We start from the raw sequence: 19068 nt of genomic DNA on the forward strand, positions 1-19068 counted from the left end.
GGTGGAAGTTATTGCTGCCAAAGGAGGTTCAACCAGTTATTAAATCCAAGGGTTCACATACTTTTTCCACCTGCACTGTGAATGGTTACATGGTGTGTTCAATAAAAACATGGTAACATTTAATTCTTTGTGTGTTATTAGTTTAAGCAGACTGCGATTGTCTATTGTTGTGACTTAGATGAAGATCAGATCACATTTTATGACCAATTTGTGCAGAAATCCATATCATTCCAAAGGGTTCACATACTTTTTCTTGCAACTGTATAATAATTAATATGCTATGCCACTGTTTTATGCTTTTCCAAGAGTTTTTCCTGCAGTTTATGACATAATTTTCTATGGAAAGCCATAACTAGGTCCAAAACTAGCACCAACTTAAAGAGGACCTGTCACCAGTATTTGTTGTTCAGAACATGCCATGCCAATGCCACAATTTTTTTTAAATTTATTATGCCCCCTGTTTGGTTTTGGCGCCTAATATGTTAATCACTAGCACTGGTACAGGGAGGAGAAGACCTCTGCTCTTGTCAGTTGGCGTGTCCTTCTCCCTATACTTGCTTATATAGTCTGATCTCACAAAATTTACTAAATCTCATGAGAACAGCTCGTTTCCTCCCTGCCTGTAAAGCGGTCCTCGGGTATTGGAGAGCATCACCGCCAGGGAGATGAGACACCCACTGAGAAGCGCAGAGGTCTCCTCCTTCCTGTACAGATGCTAGTGATTAACATATTAGGCGCCAAAACCAAATGGGGACATAACAGCACAATGGAAGAGAGGATCTTGAAAAAAAACATAGCGGGATGGCATGTCCTGAACCTGAACTACAGTATGAGAAATTGAGTTTATTTAAAAAAATAAAATAAAAAACTGGTGGCAGGTCCTCTTTAAAGGGATACTCTGAAAAAAACTGACGCAGAAGAAGTTCACAGGGTAAAATATGACACATGAAGGAAAGGCCTTTAAACTGATTTTCCTTGAAAGCCAAGAGCGATATCCAGCAGCATTTGTCCTTGTGACTCTTCCTTGCCTCCCGCACTGAACTCTGCCGACAGTTCTCTCAATGTACTGCAAACTCTGCGCTGCTTGATGTGCTCACGGTGAATTGCATGCATCCAGTTATAGCGCGCATCTCCGTATAAAACAACCAACGACCTTCGTGGAAGACGTATGGCTACTTCCACATCACTATAAGGAACGGAGGCCGTCTGTGAGGTGCTATGAGCCCCGCAGCCCTGGGGTTCAGACTGTACATTAGTCACATGGTTATCAAGGACAGTCTGTGTACAGACCCCCTTCAGTTCACTATGCCGATTCATTGTAGATATCAGCTGCAGATTGTCTCCAGAAGAACTCGTCATCGTCAACACCGTGTCTGAAAGAAGATTTAGACTAACTAATCTTTCACCCCAAAGCCAAGAGTCATCAAAGTGGGGATCGATAGCAGATCCCCTCTCAGAATTGTAATCCAGATTACATTGCTCAACAGGTAGGAACCCGCCCAGTACGTTGCGATTCTTCATCCGTTCCCAGAGCACCTTGCTATAACTTGGAAGACCAGTGAAGCTGGCAACTTTAATTCTTTGCTTCTTAAAGTTCACCTTAGGACCAAAATCCTGCAGACAGAAAAATTACGGGTTACTGATAATTCAATACAAGCCACATACATGTGGCCTGAATGCCCAACGCAAATAGAGTCTGTGCAGATTCTCCGTGTCTACGAAGGCATTCAATAAATGTTCAGAAAATAAGCATTGGATGAAAAGGGAATGTCCAGGATAAGAAAGAGCCCCCCAAATAAATAGTACCATCCATCCATCCATTGGAATTATCTGCCATTGGAGTTCAGCTCCACTCGTGTAACTGGCATGTTTATTGGCTTTGTTGCCTTTTTTCACACTGTATTGTAAGGGTTAAAAGGGTTATGCCATGAATAATGTAAAATAATAGAAGCATAAATCTATTACATGCCAACCTCTTTCTAACAAAGCTAGAACCAGCCCTCACGTGGATCCAGGGATCTTCCCATGTATTGCTCCCACGTGTCCTGCAGCTGTTGGAAGCTGAAGGATGGAACTGAGCATGTGCTTCTGACAGGGAAAACAGCAGGTGGCGCTATACAGATACATTTTATTGAATAACTCAGTGGCTATAACACATTTTTAATTACATGCAATTACAAAAAGTATTCAGATCCTGATGCTGGTTTGAAAGCTGTAGAATATTTTTTGTGGGACAACCCCTTTCATTAAAAATTTTATTTTTTATTCTTTCCAATATTTTAAAAAATGGGATGTAGTTCGTTCCATCAATATTTACACCAAGATGTAATTAATTAATTCTGCTGCGCATCACAAAGACAATTATGTGCACCCTGGTAGGTAATGATGTCACTGAAGTGCAATTTTTAGATGCATCTCCTTAATTTAGCTTGATACACCGCCACTGTATACGGGTAAATATATAAGAACGGATAGGGCCAGGGTAAAACAGACACAAATAAGTGGGCAGGATAATTTAGGCTACTTTCACACTAGCGTTAATATTTTACGGTATTGAGATCCGTCATAGGGGCTCAATACCGGAGAAAAAAAACTTCAGTTTTGTTCCCATTCATTGTCAATGAGGACAAAACGTAACTGAACAGAACGGAGTGCTCCAAAATGCATTCTGCTCTCTTACCGGAGAGAATGCTGCAGTTTGATTTCCGTCCTGGGATGCAGAGCAAGACTGATCCGGCATGACCCCCCATCGCAAGTCAATGGTGACAGATCCGTTTTCTCTGACAATAGAAAACAGATCCATCCCCCACTGACTTTCAATTGAGTTCATGACGGATCCGTGTTGGCTATGTTATAGATAATACAACCGGATCCGTTCATAATGGATGCAGACGGTTGTATTATCAGTAACGGAAGCGTTTTTGCTGAACCCTGCCGGATCCAGTAAAAACTCTGGTGTGAAAGTAGCCTTACACACAGTAACATAATTTATAAGGTGGAAAAAACACACACGTCCATCCAGTTCAGCCTGTTTCACAAATCATACATTCTGTTTGATGTGAGCAGCATGGTCTGTGTGTTCGCTGCATGTCCCCATATACAGAACGATGATAACAGTGATATAGAAAGCTAATAACCCACCGATCACTGCTTAACATGCACAGAAAACATGCTGTGCCTTTTCACCACTGATCGCCAGTCCCTCTGCCATGTGGTATATCAGAAGATACATGCCTGTTTTCTTCGTCCGGACTGTGAAAGTCTCCATTCATCCTGATCCATGGCGTGCACCAAATCCTTCTCCTCATCTTCAGTAACAAACTCTTCTATCAAAGTCACTCCGGGGAATGGGAACCACCAGCCAGCTGCATCGCTCCGCTCTGCTCCTTTGGCTATGTCTTCCTCTGGGATGTACGTAAATGATTTCCTCTACGGAATATAATGAGCAAAGATATAAGGTTACTCAAACGATCACAAATCTGAATGATAGAACAGAGACTGCAGTGACTGGTTCTGACGCTCTTTGTCTTCTAACCCCTTCCCAACCGCATTAGCCTGCCATTATTTTTGGCACCTGCCACTAGTGAGCTGTCAAGTGGGGAACTGCACCTCGGTCATTGACACGGAATGGTGGTGACTGTCCATCTGACAATTCACTAATATCGTGTGACAAAATAAACGGAAAGAAAGGGGGCTAGAGGAAAAACAGTCCCAGAACCAGTGAAGGGGCAGCTGTGAAGGTATGCTGTCAATGTCCGTTCTGTCAAGACATGGCAGGTCCTCTTTAAAGGGGTTTTCCGAGCTTTTTATCAGGATAGGTCATCAGTATCTGATCTGTGGGGGTTGAACACCGGGGACCCCTGCTGATCAGCTGTTTGAGAAGGCAACGGCGCTCCTGTGAGCGCCACAGCCTCCTTGCAGCTTACCCAGCACAGTGCCGTACATTGTGTAGCGGCTGTGCTTAGTATCGCGCTCAGCCCCATTCACTTGAACCTACATTTAGCTGCTGGCAGCTCATAAACAGTGATGGCCAGTTCGCAGTGTTCGCTGACGAACACATGCAATCTGCCATCTTTATTCACAAGCCCGGCGATGCAGAGGTAAGTCCTTACCTGTGCCTGCCCCGCGAGCCGCTCTGAAACACATGCGGTCACCGGGAGCAGGCAGTTCCGAGAACAGCCCGATGAAAGTCCCCAGCGGCTGTTCTCGGAACTGCCTGCTCCCGGTGACCGCATGTGTTTCAGAGCCGCTCACGGCGCAGGCAAGGACTTACTTCTGCACCGCCGGGCTTGGGAATAAAGATGGCAGATCGCATGTGTTCGCCGGCGAACACTGCGAACTGGCCATCACTGCTCATAAACCGCACCAGTCTACATGTTGAAGCCGTTTCGGGCACATCTTGGCCATGGTGTATCCACAATGTGTGAACACAACCTTATCACTTTTCTCTGAAATCATAGGAGTCGTTTCTGTATCACGCCATTCAGTTGATGCGCTATCCGTTTTTAGCATGGATCACTAGTTGATGAGATTTCGGGCTGTCCAAACTAGAAGCCACTTTTTCCCTCCATATAGAAATATAAAAATCTCCATGTTGTTCTACTCAAAATGTCTAATGATGCGGATGATGGTTTCTTATTCGGCAGTACAGATATCTACGAGGCGCCCTTAGGACGGGCCGATTGGTAGGGATCCATTCACCAGGACCCTATGATCACTAGAAGGGTCTCAGACACCATCCATTATAAACTAGTGTTGAGCGAACTTGTGTTTTAAGTTCAGCGTCTAAAGTTCGGGTTATCGAAGTATCCCGTTATGGATTCCGCAGAATTTAGTAACCATAACGGGATACTTCAATAACCTGACGCCGACACAAGTTCGCTTAACACTAATTATAACCTATAGGGCAGCTCTCTGTGGGGAACTGGGTCCTGGCACCCCTCCTCTCATGGGGTCACACATTTATAACATACCCTACAGATGCCAGACATACGCAGGGTCAGAATATCCCTTTAAATACCAGCTACATCAATAATAACAACAACCAGTAATAAAAGAAGACAATGGGGGAGATTCATCAGAACTGGTGTAAAGTAGAACTGGCCATCGCAACCAATCAGATTACACCTTTCATTTTTCAGAGTTCTTTTGGAAATGAAAGGTGGAATCTGATTGGTTGCTCCCACAACATGTGGACATCTGGTGACAGAGTTTTCCTTTACTTTAGGGGGGGCGCTCTTTATATTCTCTCTTAGGAATCATAGTAATCAGCAATTCGTCACTTTCCGGTACCTTGTGTAGCCCCTTCGGTAAGGCACCGGCCGGAGACTCGCACCGTAGACACGACCGGATGCCCTTACAACCACAAGCTGGTGGGTTACTGCTGCTGTCAGCCATGAGGAGCGAGCCCGGGGCAGCGACACTTCCGGTGGGGGCTCCGATTCCGGAAGTGACGTAATCCCGGCGTGAGTTAGAAGGCAGAACTGCTGGAAGTGCAGCTTGTACAGAGGTTTACTTATTCGCCAGGTCTGGAGTGCAGGAGGTGAGTGCGGTAACGTACCGTGTACATGGGCAGGACACTAGAAAAGTGCACGCTCTGCACCTTGTCCTTGAGCTTAGGGGCCACAATTACCGGGGGGTGCTGTAAGTGGGCTCCAATTCCATGGCTCTGTTGGAGCCCCTTCTCTATTACTCAGTGTATAGCTTCTCCATCCCCTCTAATTAGCACTCCATTCATTAAATGACTAGTGTTGAGCGAACTTGTGTTTTAAGTTCGGGTTATCGAAGAACCGCGTTATGGATTCTGCTACCACGGACCATAACGGAATTTAGAATCCATAACGCGATTCTTCGATAACCCAAACTTTAGACGTCGAACTTAAAACACAAGTTCGCTCAACACTAGTGCTGAGCGAACTTGTGTTTCAAGTTCGGCGTACAAAGTGCGGGTTATCGAAGAATTCCGTTATGGATTCCGCTACCATAAGTTATGGTCCACGGTAGCGGAATCCATAACGGAATTCTTAGATAACCCGCACTTTGTACACCGAACGTAAAACACAAGTTCGCTCAGCACTATATCTGAGTGGATCCCGGTCATGTGACCGCCACATGGTCACGTTCAACACTTGGTCAGTATTTTCCGATGGCGTTTGTAAGTCCAAACCGGGAGTGCGCCAAAAACTCAGAAGAGGAGCAAAGCTTCCCGTTATGTTTTCTCTCCTGGTTTTATCTGGCAAACACTGAAGTTCATCAACCTTTGGCTCTCCAGTTGGTGTGAAACTACAACTCCCAGCATGCACGCTTGGCTGTTCTCGAAGCTCCCATAGAAATGAAAAGGAAGTTGTAGTTTAACGTTGTGTGTGCCGGAGGTTGCTGATCCCTGGTATAGAATATAGTGTCTAATGTTACTGTGCGGATCCATCGTTTGCCTCGGCCGTGCTGTTATCTGGTAGTCCAGTGTTACTGGTTTTATGGAGCTTCATCTGTAGTGACTCAGGAAGAGAGGAGTATGAGAGCTTTTTCTTTTCGATGTTCTAGTCCTCCCATTGCAGAACCACCATAAGTACGCTGTCCTCACAGGGTTAATTCATATGTTCAGGTATATCCATGTAGGTATCTGCCAGTCATTGGCCGCCAATGGTATGGACAAGAGATTTTCTTCCTACAGCCATACCTGTATAACCTCTGAGGGCTCCTCCTCATGGACGTGTAGATGGAAGATCGGACACATTGGGATATGTTGGAGGTTTCTGCCACACATGGCACATTTTCCACTGCAGATTTGTCACAGATTTCACCCTGTGCACTGTAGAGGATGGAATCTGTGGAGGAGATCCACAAGCTAAATTGACATGCTGTGGACTTAAAGGGGTTGTCTGCTTTTTTTTTTTTTTTATATGGATTACCTATACTCATGTCATCAATATCCGATTGGGAAGGTTCAACTCCCGGCACCCCTGCCGATCAGCGCTCTTCAGTTCACTGCTTGCCGTCGCAATTGCAGCAATGAGCAGTGTAATTACATGTCCTCTGTCCTATTAATTTTAATGGTACGGCTCTGTACTATTCACTTTATTCACCCTGTAAAATCCGGACTCCAGGTCAATTTACGTTGTGGATTTTTTTTCTCCGCAGCATGTGGGTGAGATTTTTTTACTGTAAAATGCCACGGAGTTGGCGCATGCAGCTTAGGCTACTTTCACACTCGCGTTTTGTGCAGATCCATCTTGTATCTGCACAGACAGATCCGCACGAATAATGCAAACGCTTGTATCCGTTTATATTATTCATAAAAAAAAAAAAGGATCCGTCTTGACTTACACTGAAAGTCAATGGGGGACCGATCCATTTTCAATTGCACCAAATTGTGTCAGTGAAAAACGATTTGTCCTGACTTACATTGTAAGTCAGGACGGATCCGCTTGGCTCCGCATCATCAGACGGACACCAAAACGCTGCAAGCTGCGTTTTGGTGTCCGCCTCAAAAGCAGAACGGGGACCAAATGCAGCCAAACTGATGCATTCTGAACGGATCCTTATTCATTCAGAATGTATTGGGGCTGAACTGATCCGTTTTGGGCCGCCTGTGAGAGCCCTGAAACGGATCTCACAGGCAGACCCAGAAACACCTTATCTATCCCGATGGAACCTACCCTAAGAATGCGGCCACACACGTCTCAAAGGCTGCAGATTTTACTTCAGTGGAATTGCGTGCTGGTAATCTGCACCGGTTACAGTAGCAGCAATACACTCCGCAGACATTTTCTGCACTGAAGTTTGCACATCATTTCTCATACACTGAGGATTTGAAGTACACAACATGTTGATTGTGGGTGATTACTGCAGATTTTACCCTTTTTAATGTAGTGGGTGAAATCTAAAGCATTTCCGCGCCAAAATCTTCACTACTTGGTGTGGATTTTGCTGCTGCAGGTTTTTGCCAGCTATCCTTTGGGTTTTCCCGCTATAGAAAATCTGCTGCTGACCTGCATCTATGCCCTAAACAGCGCTGTTCGCCATTAAAATGCAGCGTATATTTACCTATTGAAATCCACAGTAATCAAGTGGGCCGCCACACTGATGATAGCATTCTCTGTGTAAGGCCACTTTCACACCAGCGTTTTTTCTGGATCTGGCAGGGTTCAGCAAAAACACTTCCGTTACTGATAATACAACCATCTGTATCCGTTATGAACGGATCCGGATGTATTCTCTTTAACATAGCCTCATTCAGACGTCGGTGATTCACATGTGTGTGCTGTCTGTGTTCTCCAAGGACATGTACCCATTGATTTTAATGTGTATTCACACATCTGTGATTTTCCACTGACCCATGAAAACCATGGAGACTTGCTCAATTTTGGTCCATGTTGCAAACCAAATGCGCAGTTTGAAGTCAATGGGTTCGTGAAAAACACGGATACAACACTGATGGCATCTGAGTTTGGTCTGCGTTTCACAGACCATTGGTAGGAAATGCTCTGATAATTAATTTTCAATTGAGCAGTGCCCGATGGCACACGACCCAAACACGGATTCTTCATGGACGGGTGTCATCAGGGACACAGACGTGTAAATAAGGACTCATTCACACGTAGGCTGTCTGTGGGCGTAACATAGATGCGGACTCATTGACTTGAATGGTCCGCAAGATACCGTCAGATCGGAAGCACTACAAAGCTCTTCCGTGGGCTTTTGGGTCTGTGCCTCCGCACCGCAAAAGATAGGACATGTCCTATCTTTTGCCATCTATTGTGGATTGCGGGGACATTCAAGTCAATGGGTCCGTGCCACAATATGGGATTCACACGGGCAGTGCCCGTAAATTGCGGACCACAATTTCGGGGTCATTTGTCAAAGGCTGGCTTTTTAAACCGGTCTGTGATATCCCCTGCCCTGCCGATGGACGTGCCTAATTTATGACAAGGTGCAGGCCTCTCCATAAATTAGACTCAGTTTTATCCTAATGCATTCTAAATGGAGAGCAATCCGTTCAGGATGCATCGGTTCAGTCACTCTTACGTTTTTTGGCCGGAGAAAATACCGCAGCATGCTGCAGTTTTCTCTCCGGCCAAAAAACTTGAACACTTGCCTGAATGCTGGATCCGGCATTAATTTCTATTGAAATGTATTAGTGTCGGATGCGGCATTAAAATTGCCGCATTGACGGATCCGTTCTTCTGGTCCACTCATGCGCAGACTTTTAAAAATGTGAAAAAAATAAATACCGGATCCGTTTTTCCGGATGACAACCGGAAAGACAGATCCGATATTGCAATGCATTTGTGAGGCAGATCCGCATCCATCTCACAAATGCATCCATTTGCGTCCGGATCTGGCAGGCAGTTCTGGCGACGGAACTGCCTGCCGGAATCCTCTGCCGCAAGTGTGAAAGTAGCCTAAAAAGTCACAAAACAGGGCCTTGCAACTTTTTTTTTTTTTTTTTACACAAGAGACTTTTTAGTAAATAAGCCCCATTGTCTTTACTGCATTAGCATCACAGCAGACAGGGGTGTTTTCTATTATAGATGTAAATTCTTGTCCCTTCCCCTCCTTTCTCCAGACATGTCTGACTACTCCCTGCCGTGCCGTCCAGCAGATATTGTAGTGGAAATGAGCTTTAATTCAATCAGTGTTTGTTGAAGCTACCAATTCCTGGTGTAGGAGATAATGAGCTAAAAGGATTAGGGCAGAAAACTTAAATCTCTTTGTATTGGGGGATTTACTGGTATGTAAATATTCGTACAGTATTATAACAAGGATGAATACATCAATTCTAGTTGTTAAAGGCACTCTGGCTTTGGCATTGAGTCATCGGTCTGTCCTTGGTGCTGACAGTGCGTCCTCGGCGGTGGGGCGTGCACATACGTATTAGATGAGTACATTCCACAGTCAGAAGTCCCTGGCAATGCAGGGGGTCAGCAACCTTCGGCCCTCCAGCTGTGGTGAAACTACTATTCCCAGCATGCTCCATTCTCTTCTATTGGAGTTCTTTAATAGTGCCGAGCAAATATGCATTCTGGGAGTTGTAGTTTCACAACAGCTGGAGTGCCAGAGGTTGCCTACCCCTGATGCACAGCTAAGGCTACTTTCACACTGGCGTTTCTGGGTCCGCTTGTGAGATCTGTTTCAGGGCTCTCTCACAGGCGGCCCAAAACGGGTCAGTTCAGCCCCAATGCATTCTGAATGGATAAGGATCCGTTAAGAATGCATCAGTTTGGCTGCGTTTGGTCTCCGTTCTGCTTTTGAGGCGGACACCAAAACGCAGCTTGAAGTGTTTTGGTGTCCGCCTGATGATGCGGAGCCAAACGGATCCGTCCTGACTTACAATGTAAGTCAATGGGGACGGATCCGTTTTCACTGACACAATGTGGGGCAATTGAAAACGGATCTGTCCCCCATTAACTTTCAGTGTAAGTCAAGACGGATCCGTTTTGACTTAGACTTTTTTTTTAGATGACTAATGCAAACAGATCCGTTCTGAACGAATGCAAGCGTTTGCATTATCGGTGCGAATCCGTCTGTGCAGATACAAGATGGATCCGCACCGAACGCAGGTGTGAAAGTAGCCTAAACCAGTCACACACAGCCTATTTTAACCATTTATTAGTCATTTAACGATTGTGTCTTAAAGGGTAAATGTAAAATGAAAACAGCGGCACTCCAAGGTCTTCAAATAAATCGGTGTTTATTCCCACCAGGCAGGCGAGAGCTTGAGAAAGACTCTTTGAGTCGAAACGTCGCCTGCCTGGTGGAAATAAACACTGATTTATTAGAAGACCTTGGAGTGCCGTGGTTTTCCTTTTCCATTTACTGAATACCTTGGAGTCCATAGGCCAGGATTAGACACCGCTGGCACCACCACTTAATGGTCACTTTGAGCTAAAGTCTCAGTGAGTAGTGCTGTCTTACTATCACATTTTGTGTCTTAAAGGGAGGATAGCATGCAGTCTAATGTGCCTACCAATGGAGAGATGTTGGGGGAAGTTTGGATAAAACTCTCCATACAGATTAGATGTTTGCTGAACCTGCTGATTTCTCCGGGGGCTGGCTATCTACTGTGTATGGTAGTGGCAGATTTCAACATGCCCCATCTTTTTCTTCTTAAAGAGAACCTTTCATGGTGGAAGTTTTGGCCCCCAATATGTTAATGCAGAGCATTATATGGGGGGGGGGGCCTCTTCTTTTCTCAGGGGGCGTCTCCTTCTCCCTGGCTGTGATGCTGTCCAATTAGCAGACCGCTTCACAGCCAGAGAGAAGGAGGGTTATTCTCATTAGATTTAGTAAATCTCACAAGAAAAGGCTATGTAAGCGAGTACAATACAATGTTCTGACTGTTCTCCCATGATGAGATTATAGACTGAGTTAGGGTCCATTTGCACAACCCTATCCGTTTTTCTTGACTGCAAAACACTGATACCGGCCGCTTGCCTTCCACATTTTACAGATTGGAACGTCCTTCTCTATGATTGAAATGCCTATTCTTTTCCGCAAATACAGACAAGAATAGGATACGTTCTATTTTTTTGCGGGGTCACGGAATGGACATACAATGTGCTATCCGTATCTTTTGCGGCCCCATTGAAATGAATGGGTCTGTATCCGATCCCCAAAATTGCGGAACAGATGCAGACAGAAATATACAGTCGTGTGGGTTCAGTTTACCGTTTTTATCCTATATATAAATGATACGACTAACATGATTTTCCTTTTACTACAGGTTCAGAGATTGTGTTCGTTTTGTGGATGAAACGTGGCAGCTTCCATGATGACCAAATTAACAAAAGACATCCTGTTGAAGAAAGGCCTCCCAAAATCAAGCCATCTGAAGAACGTGAAGACACTGAAGTATGTGAACTTATATCACTGTACATTTATGTGCCAGTAAGGGTGTGTTCACATGTTGTTACTGCGCTACGTTCGGCACGAGATATGTGCCTGGACCTATGCTGAACATATCCATAGGGCCTCATTAACCCAGCAAATGCCCAAAGCATGCCATTTTTGCATACACTGAGTAATAATTTATCAGTATCTTTTTCATGCAGAAATATTGGTATACACTAGTCCATGCAAAGGTATAATGTAAAAATATACATACCGATGAATACAGTAGGAGTCCTGTAGGCACGGGAGATAGGATGCCCGAAAACAGGGATAGTGGCAAACACTATATTGTATACTTGCTGTACTTTATGACTTCACTTACGAAATTGATTTGATAACTGAGAGACTACTCTGTATGATGAATAAAACAATGGTTTTTGTTTTGTTGATCAGAGACTTTATTCCCGAGTTAAGAAAAAGTATTGTAATATGCAAATTAGGCCTTTGGTGCAATCAGGGCATCATCATTGCTCTTGTTGCACACAAGCTCCACTCATTTCTGTCCCTCCCTGGTTGACTTGATTTACATGAGTAGGCACTGAGCTGCAGTCACTAGCACAGCCACTACATGGACTGAGCCTTCTGCTTCCACCTTCGTCCACTGTTTCGTTTTCGGCCCCTGTCTGAAACAGCTGATCGGTGGAGGGTAAGGTGTGTAGGTCTCCACCAATCTGAGGCTGGTGACTTGTGCAGGGATAGGTCCATCAATATCCTAATACCCCTTTAACATCTTACAAATCAAACATATTTGCAGACCCAAAAATAATTTGTATGTGTGATGTATTAGGCCTCTTTCACACGGGCGTTGCAGGAAAATGTGCAGGTGCGTTGCGGGAACACACGTGATTTTTCCGCGCGAGTGCAAAACATTGTAATGCGTTTTGCACTCGCGTGAGAAAAATCGTGCATGTTTGGTACCCAAACCAGAACTTCTTCACAGAAGTTCAGGCTTGGGATCGGTGTTCTGTAGATTGTATTATTTTCCCTTATAACATGGTTATAAGGGAGAATATTAGCATTCTGAATACAGAATGCATAGTAAAATAGCGCTGGAGGGGTTAAAAAAATAAAATAAAAAATTTAACTCACCTTAATCCACTTGATCGCGAAGCCCGGCATCTCCTTCTGTCTTGATCTTAGTTGTGTGCAGCAACAGGACCTGTGGTGATGTCACTCCGGTCATCACATGATCTTTTACCATGGTGATGGATCATGTGATGACTGGAGTGACGTCACCACAGGTCCTGTTGCTGCACAGAGCTAAGATCAAGACAGAAGGAGATGCCGGGCTTCGCGATCAAGTGGATTAAGGTGAGTTAATTATTTTTTTTTAACCCCTCCAGCGCTATTTTACTATGCATTCTGTATTCAGAATGCGATTATTTTCCCTTATAACAATGTTATAAGGGAAAATAATGATGATCGGGTCTCCTAGCAACCGTGCGTGAAAATCGCACACAAGTGATGCGTGAAAATAACCGTTCATGTGAACAGCCCCATAGAAATTAATGGGTTGGTATTCAGTGCGGGTGCAATGCGTTCAACTCGCGCATCGCATTCGCGTGGAATACTTGCCCGTGTGAAAGGGGCCTTAGGCTTTGTTCACATCTGCTCTGGATGCTTCATTAGTAATGGTGGCTATTTTGTCTGGTAGAATGCTGGACCCTTTGACAGAAGCTCCAGGGCCACATTATAGTCAATGGGGGTCTCTTGGGCGCCGTTATTGTCCTCCATGCTTCCGTTATTTTTATTCTGCTCCTTTAACGGAACATAACAATAGAGAGAGACCACCGTAAAAGAGGCTGAAGATGGAAATATATTCTCCTATTAAATTTGGTATTATTGGTTCTTTTTTTTGTACAGCCTATCAAAAATGCAACTGGAATCCAAAGACATTGATTCCCAACTCTTTTCTCAAATGCTGAATCTTGAGGAACTGGATATCTCCAAGAACAATCTGTCTGAACTCCCAGGAAAACTCAGTCTTCCTAAACTCAAAGTTCTAAACTTTAGTGACAATCAGATTGAAGATGTTACTCCTATACAACAGTTTTCCAGTCTGGAGGAGGTTATGTATGAGGAGAATCTCTATCTGACGGTAAGTGGTCACATCACAAGACATGGGGTAAATTTATTAATCCCCTGTTACTGAAACGCAGTGCTAAAAAGTCACAATTTTTTAGTGTAATTTGCACAAATATTATCAGCACTTTTAAGTGCGAAGTATTAAAATATAAAAAAAATCTCCTATGCGGTGAACGCCGTAACAGAAAAAAAAAAACGTGGAGTCTTACTACAGTACAGGTGCGATGTGAAACACTGGAGTAACATCTCTAGACAAAAATGTTAATTTTGCAGATGCGGCAGATTTGATAAATTTGGCACATATTGCGCCAGCGCAGACTCGAACAAGAGTGACTTTGAAAATTCCACCCATGATATATCTATCCTTATCTGTTTGTAGTTAGTAGCTACAGACAAACTTTAATCTTTCTTCTTGTTCCCTTAGGTTAGTGATAATTACAAAGTTTGCTGTCTTCTCCCTAAGCTTCGGCGGCTGAATAATAAAGATATAACCTCCTTAGCCAACCACGTTAGGTTTGTGAACCACAGGGAGCTGAGCAGCAGGGTAAGTACACATGTTAGTACTGCTGACCATGTATCTGCAGCATCTCAAGTGATCTGGATAATAAATCCTTTACCTATACTTGCGTAATCTTTCTGAAATACATTTGCCCTAGAATGTTTAAAGCTTATTTGCTGCATTGCATAAGCAAACCCAGAGATGTAGCAGAACTCTGTGAGCGCCAAGGTATAAGCAAGCATTAAAGAGAACCTGTCAGCACAAAATGCATTGCACTTTGCATGCAGTATGTTCTAGAGTAGAAGGAGCTAAGCGCATTCATATATAGTTTTAATTCATACATTTAAATCTCTGCTATTTCTGATCTCAGTTGTACACAGGGAGGTGTTATCAGTGATCTATGGCATTCTTGGTGTAAGTGTGTATACAGAGATGGCCGAATAGCATTCTCTGTGTAAGTTTGTATACAGAGAGAGCTGTCAGTCACTGATAGTTGTACACAGGGAGATGTTCTCGGTGATCAATAGCATTCTCTGTGTAAGTGTGTATAAATAGATAGCTGTCATTTACTGATAGTTGTACACACGGAGGTGTTATCAGTCATTGATGGCATTCTCGGTGTAAGTGTGTATACAGAGATAGCCGTCAGTCACAGAGCTGTACACTGGGAGGTGTTATCAATGATCAATAAGCATTCCCTGTGTAAGTGTGTAGACAAAGATATAGCTGTCAGTCACTGATAGTTTTACATAGGGAAGGTGTCATTAGTGATGGCATTCTCAGTGTAAGGCTTCATGCAAACGACCGTGCAAAGCGAGGACAAGAATAGGACATGTTATATATTTTTAGCGGGGCCGCGGAACGGAGCCACGGATGTGGACAGCACACGGAGTGCTGTCCGCATGTTTTGCGGCCCCATTGAAGTGAATGGGTCCGCATCCGAGCCGCCAAAACGGCGGCTCAGATGAGGACCCAAACAACGGCCGTGCGCATGAGGCCTAAGGCCTCTTTCACACTTGCGTTGTCCGGATCCGGCGTGTACTCCACTTGCCGGAATTACACGCCGGATCCGGAAAAACGCAAGTGTACTGAAAGCATTTGAAGACTGATCCGTCTTCAAAATGCTTTGTGTTACTATGGCAGCCAGGACGCTATTAAAGTCCTGGTTGCCATAGTAGTAGCGGTATACTTGCCATCCGTGCGGCTCCCGGGGCGCTCCAGAGTGACGTCAGAGCGCCCCATGCGCATGGATGACGTGCCATGCGATCACGTCATCCATGCGCCTGGGGCGCCCTGACGTCACTCTGGAGCGTCCCGGGAGCCGCACGGCCGGTAAGTATGCCGCTCCCCGCTACACTTTACCATGGCTGCCAGGACTTTAGCGTCCCGGCAGCCATGGTAACCACTCTAAAAAAGCTAAACGTCGTATCCGGCAATGCGCCGAAACGACGTTTAGCTTAAGGCCGGATCCGGGATCAATGCCTTTCAATGGGCATTCATTCCGGATCCGGCCTTGCGGCAAGTCTTCAGTTTTTTTGGCCGGAGCAAAAAGCGCAGCATGCTGCGGTATTTTCTCCGGCCAAAAAAACGTTCCGTTCCGGAACTGAAGACATCCTGATGCATCCTGAACGGATTTCACTCCATTCAGAATGCATTAGGATAATCCTGATCAGGATTCTTCCGGCATAGAGCCCCGACGACGGAACTCTATGCCGGAACAAAAGAACGCAAGTGTGAAAGAGCCCTAAGTGTGTCTACAGAGATGGCTGTCCACAGGGTGGTCTTCAGAAAGGGCAGAGTTTTACTGAATCTTTTCCCATAAAACTGCATATCCATCTGCTCAGCTCCTCCTGCTCTATAACATGCTGCCTGCAGACCGCACTGCATTTCCTGGCGATAGGTCCTCTATAAATATTTCGAATTTGGCATTTGCTTTGTATTTGATATATTTCCTAAGTGTCAGTTTTGATAAAATTGTATCTCAACAAATGCCATTTGTGTCTTATGTGGTCTTTCTTAGAAGATGGTTTACCTTTCTCATTGTAAAGCTATATACCTGTAAGAGCACGCATTTCATCTACCACACTCTCCTTCCATTGCCATAGGTTGAATCGTACTGGGAAAAGAACTACAAAGACAAATTACCTGATGGGCCTACACCAGCAATTATTAAATCTGTTAGTAAGGAATTTCTGAAATCTGTGGGGAATCATGTCAAGTATGGACCGAATTCAATCAAAGACTTCACCACGTGGAAAGTAAGACTGCAGATCACAGATTACTATTCCTCTGTCATGTCTTCCTTGATTTGTTTGAGAGGCCATTAGGCCAGAGTCGCACAATCTAGTTTTTCCCCAAAGCCAGGAGTGAATCTTAAAGTAAGGAAAATAATAATAAGAAATCGTTGCGTCAGGAATGAATTTACAATGGAATGGGACATTTAAAAGAAGGACTTCTACTTCTCCTAATCTGCGGGATTCTCTTTTGGCTTTGACTCCAATCTGCAATGATATATATTTTTCTGTTGGAAGGTGGGGGAATTTATCAAGCCCTGCACTTCAGAATTCTGTATAAAAAATTTGCAAAGTTAGCGCTGTGCAACTTTTTGTGCCATTTTCCCACCACTCACTCCAGTTTTGGAAGTGGGTGAGAAAGTGGGCATGGTTAGTCTGTCGAGCTGATTTAAGCCCGATTTATCAATTGCAAAAATTGTTGTAGTCCAGTTAAAGGGGTGGCATAGAAAGTGGGGTAACCTCTCAAGACAGACTTAAAGATGCATCAAATTCATCAAACAACATGCGACACTTGTTAAATTTGGCTTAACTTAGACTCCTGCAAAAATAAATGTTGGAATAATATGATCATATCTTACTAGTAATATAAGTATTGAATGGGATTGGATACAGCACAGAGAAGATGGAGCACCATTATCCTGCTCTGGAAATACAGACCTAAAATACTTTTACATCATCAAAACTGTTTATTAATTTTTTTTCTTCTTAACACAGGTACAAATAATTGCAGACAATTTAATATCTTCGTTTTTGGGTGAAAAGAAAAGGAGTAGTGTGCCGCAGAATGAGCAAGCAGAGGTGAGTTTTATTGTGCCAGCTGTCATTTCCTATTTTGCCAGTTGATATCGTAGCATGTATATGAAGTACATTTAGCTATATTTTAGTTTCAGGAACTATGGTTGCTTATGGCATGGCATGGCATGAACCATATCTGTTTGTTTAATGACAGATCTCATGAAGGGGTTGTCCCATCTTGGCATTTCCATGGCATGACTTGGCGCTGGCCCCAGGTGGCTGGGCTTACGAAGACAGCTGAGCGGACAGAAGCCCTCCAGTTTCCATAGCTCTGATTGTAGTGAACGAGAGCTGTGCAAACAGCAGAGCAGGCGGCGAGATGGGACAACACCTTTAGGCCGAAAGGGACAGAGCTCTAATGATTCCAGTAATAACTAGACCCCTGAAACCTTCAGCAGAAGTGGCTTCCCTTCAGCGGTGCTCTGGCAGTGTGTGCGTTGGGAACATCTCCAAATGTATATGGAGGTGCGCCTATAGACAAAGAGGGTCTTTTTACGTCCTGATCCCACAGCCCCACCTGTCTAAAAATGAGTTTTATTACAAAAAAAACTGCATGGTATAAGTTTATTTTTTTTTAAGACTAAATTCACACGTGTGACAAAGTTTTTTTTAACTGCTGTTGCAAGTCTTTTTTAAGAAGAATGATAGACTATGGGGTTATTCACACTTATTTTTTTTTACGGACAGTGAATAATCGATGTAAAAAAAAAGTGTGAATGTAGCTTAAAGGGGTTATCCTGGAAATAATATTGACGACCTATCCTCAAGACTCCTGGAACCCCCTCCAACCAACTGTTAGAATAGGCTGGGCGCTCCGTGATTTCCGGGACCACTTCCTAGGACAGTGACGTTACGTGGCCTAGTTGCAGCTCAGCCCTATTGAAGTGAAAGGGGCTGAGCTGCAATACCAAGCACAGCCTGCCATACAATGTATGGTGCTGTGCTTGGTGAGCTGCCATGAGCCCGCCACGCTCAACAGAGCTTCAGTAAGGCTACTTTCACACTTGCGTTCAGAGCGAATCCGTCTGATCACATAATGCAGACGGTGGATCCCTTCAGAACGGATCCGTCTGCATTATATTGTAAAAAAAATTCTAAGTGTCAAAGTAGCCCCAGACGGATCCGTCCAGACTTTACATTGAAAGTCAATGGGGGACGGATCCGTTTGAAAATTGAGCCATAGTGTGTCATATTCAAACGGATCCGTCCCCATTGACTTACATTGTAAGTCTGGACGAATCCGTTTGCCTCCGCACGGCCAGGCGGACACCCAAACGCTGCAAGCAGCGTTCAGGTGTCCGCCTGCTGAGCGGAGCGGAGGCCAAACGCTGCCAGACTGATGCATTCTGAGTGGATCCGCATCCAGTCAGAATGCATTAGGGCTGGACGGAAGCGTTCGGGGCCGCCTGTGAGAGCCTTTGAACGGAACTCGCAAGTGGAGCCCCGAACGCTAGTGTGAAAGTAGCCTAAACGTGGCGGCTCTCTGGAACAGCTGACCAGTGGAGA

General features: G+C 44.5%; 2 protein-coding genes across 2 annotated transcripts in view; one reads left to right on the top strand and one right to left on the bottom strand.

Annotated features, from left to right (window-relative positions):
• Positions 1 to 235: 235 nt before the first annotated feature.
• Positions 236 to 5510, bottom strand: ALKBH4 (alkB homolog 4, lysine demethylase). Its single transcript, XM_044273511.1, has 3 exons — positions 5293 to 5510; positions 3235 to 3429; positions 236 to 1614 (listed from the first exon to the last, which is right to left on the bottom strand). The coding sequence occupies exons 1-3, from the start codon at positions 5395 to 5397 to the stop codon at positions 961 to 963; spliced, it is 954 nt and encodes a 317-aa protein (XP_044129446.1). The 5' UTR covers positions 5398 to 5510; the 3' UTR covers positions 236 to 960.
• The window catches only part of LRWD1 (leucine rich repeats and WD repeat domain containing 1), a 31064-nt gene continuing 17461 nt past the window's right edge, over positions 5466 to 19068 (top strand). The window contains exons 1-6 of the mRNA XM_044273510.1: positions 5466 to 5542; positions 11723 to 11850; positions 13753 to 13987; positions 14399 to 14518; positions 16579 to 16731; positions 17482 to 17565. Coding sequence (XP_044129445.1) covers positions 11768 to 11850; positions 13753 to 13987; positions 14399 to 14518; positions 16579 to 16731; positions 17482 to 17565 — 675 coding nt within the window. The 5' untranslated portion in view covers positions 5466 to 5542; positions 11723 to 11767. The remainder of the gene's footprint in view (positions 5543 to 11722; positions 11851 to 13752; positions 13988 to 14398; positions 14519 to 16578; positions 16732 to 17481; positions 17566 to 19068) is intronic.

Source organism: Bufo gargarizans, unplaced genomic scaffold (genome assembly GCF_014858855.1).
Source record: "Bufo gargarizans isolate SCDJY-AF-19 unplaced genomic scaffold, ASM1485885v1 fragScaff_scaffold_703_pilon:::fragment_4:::debris, whole genome shotgun sequence".
Classification (NCBI taxonomy): domain Eukaryota; kingdom Metazoa; phylum Chordata; class Amphibia; order Anura; family Bufonidae; genus Bufo; species Bufo gargarizans.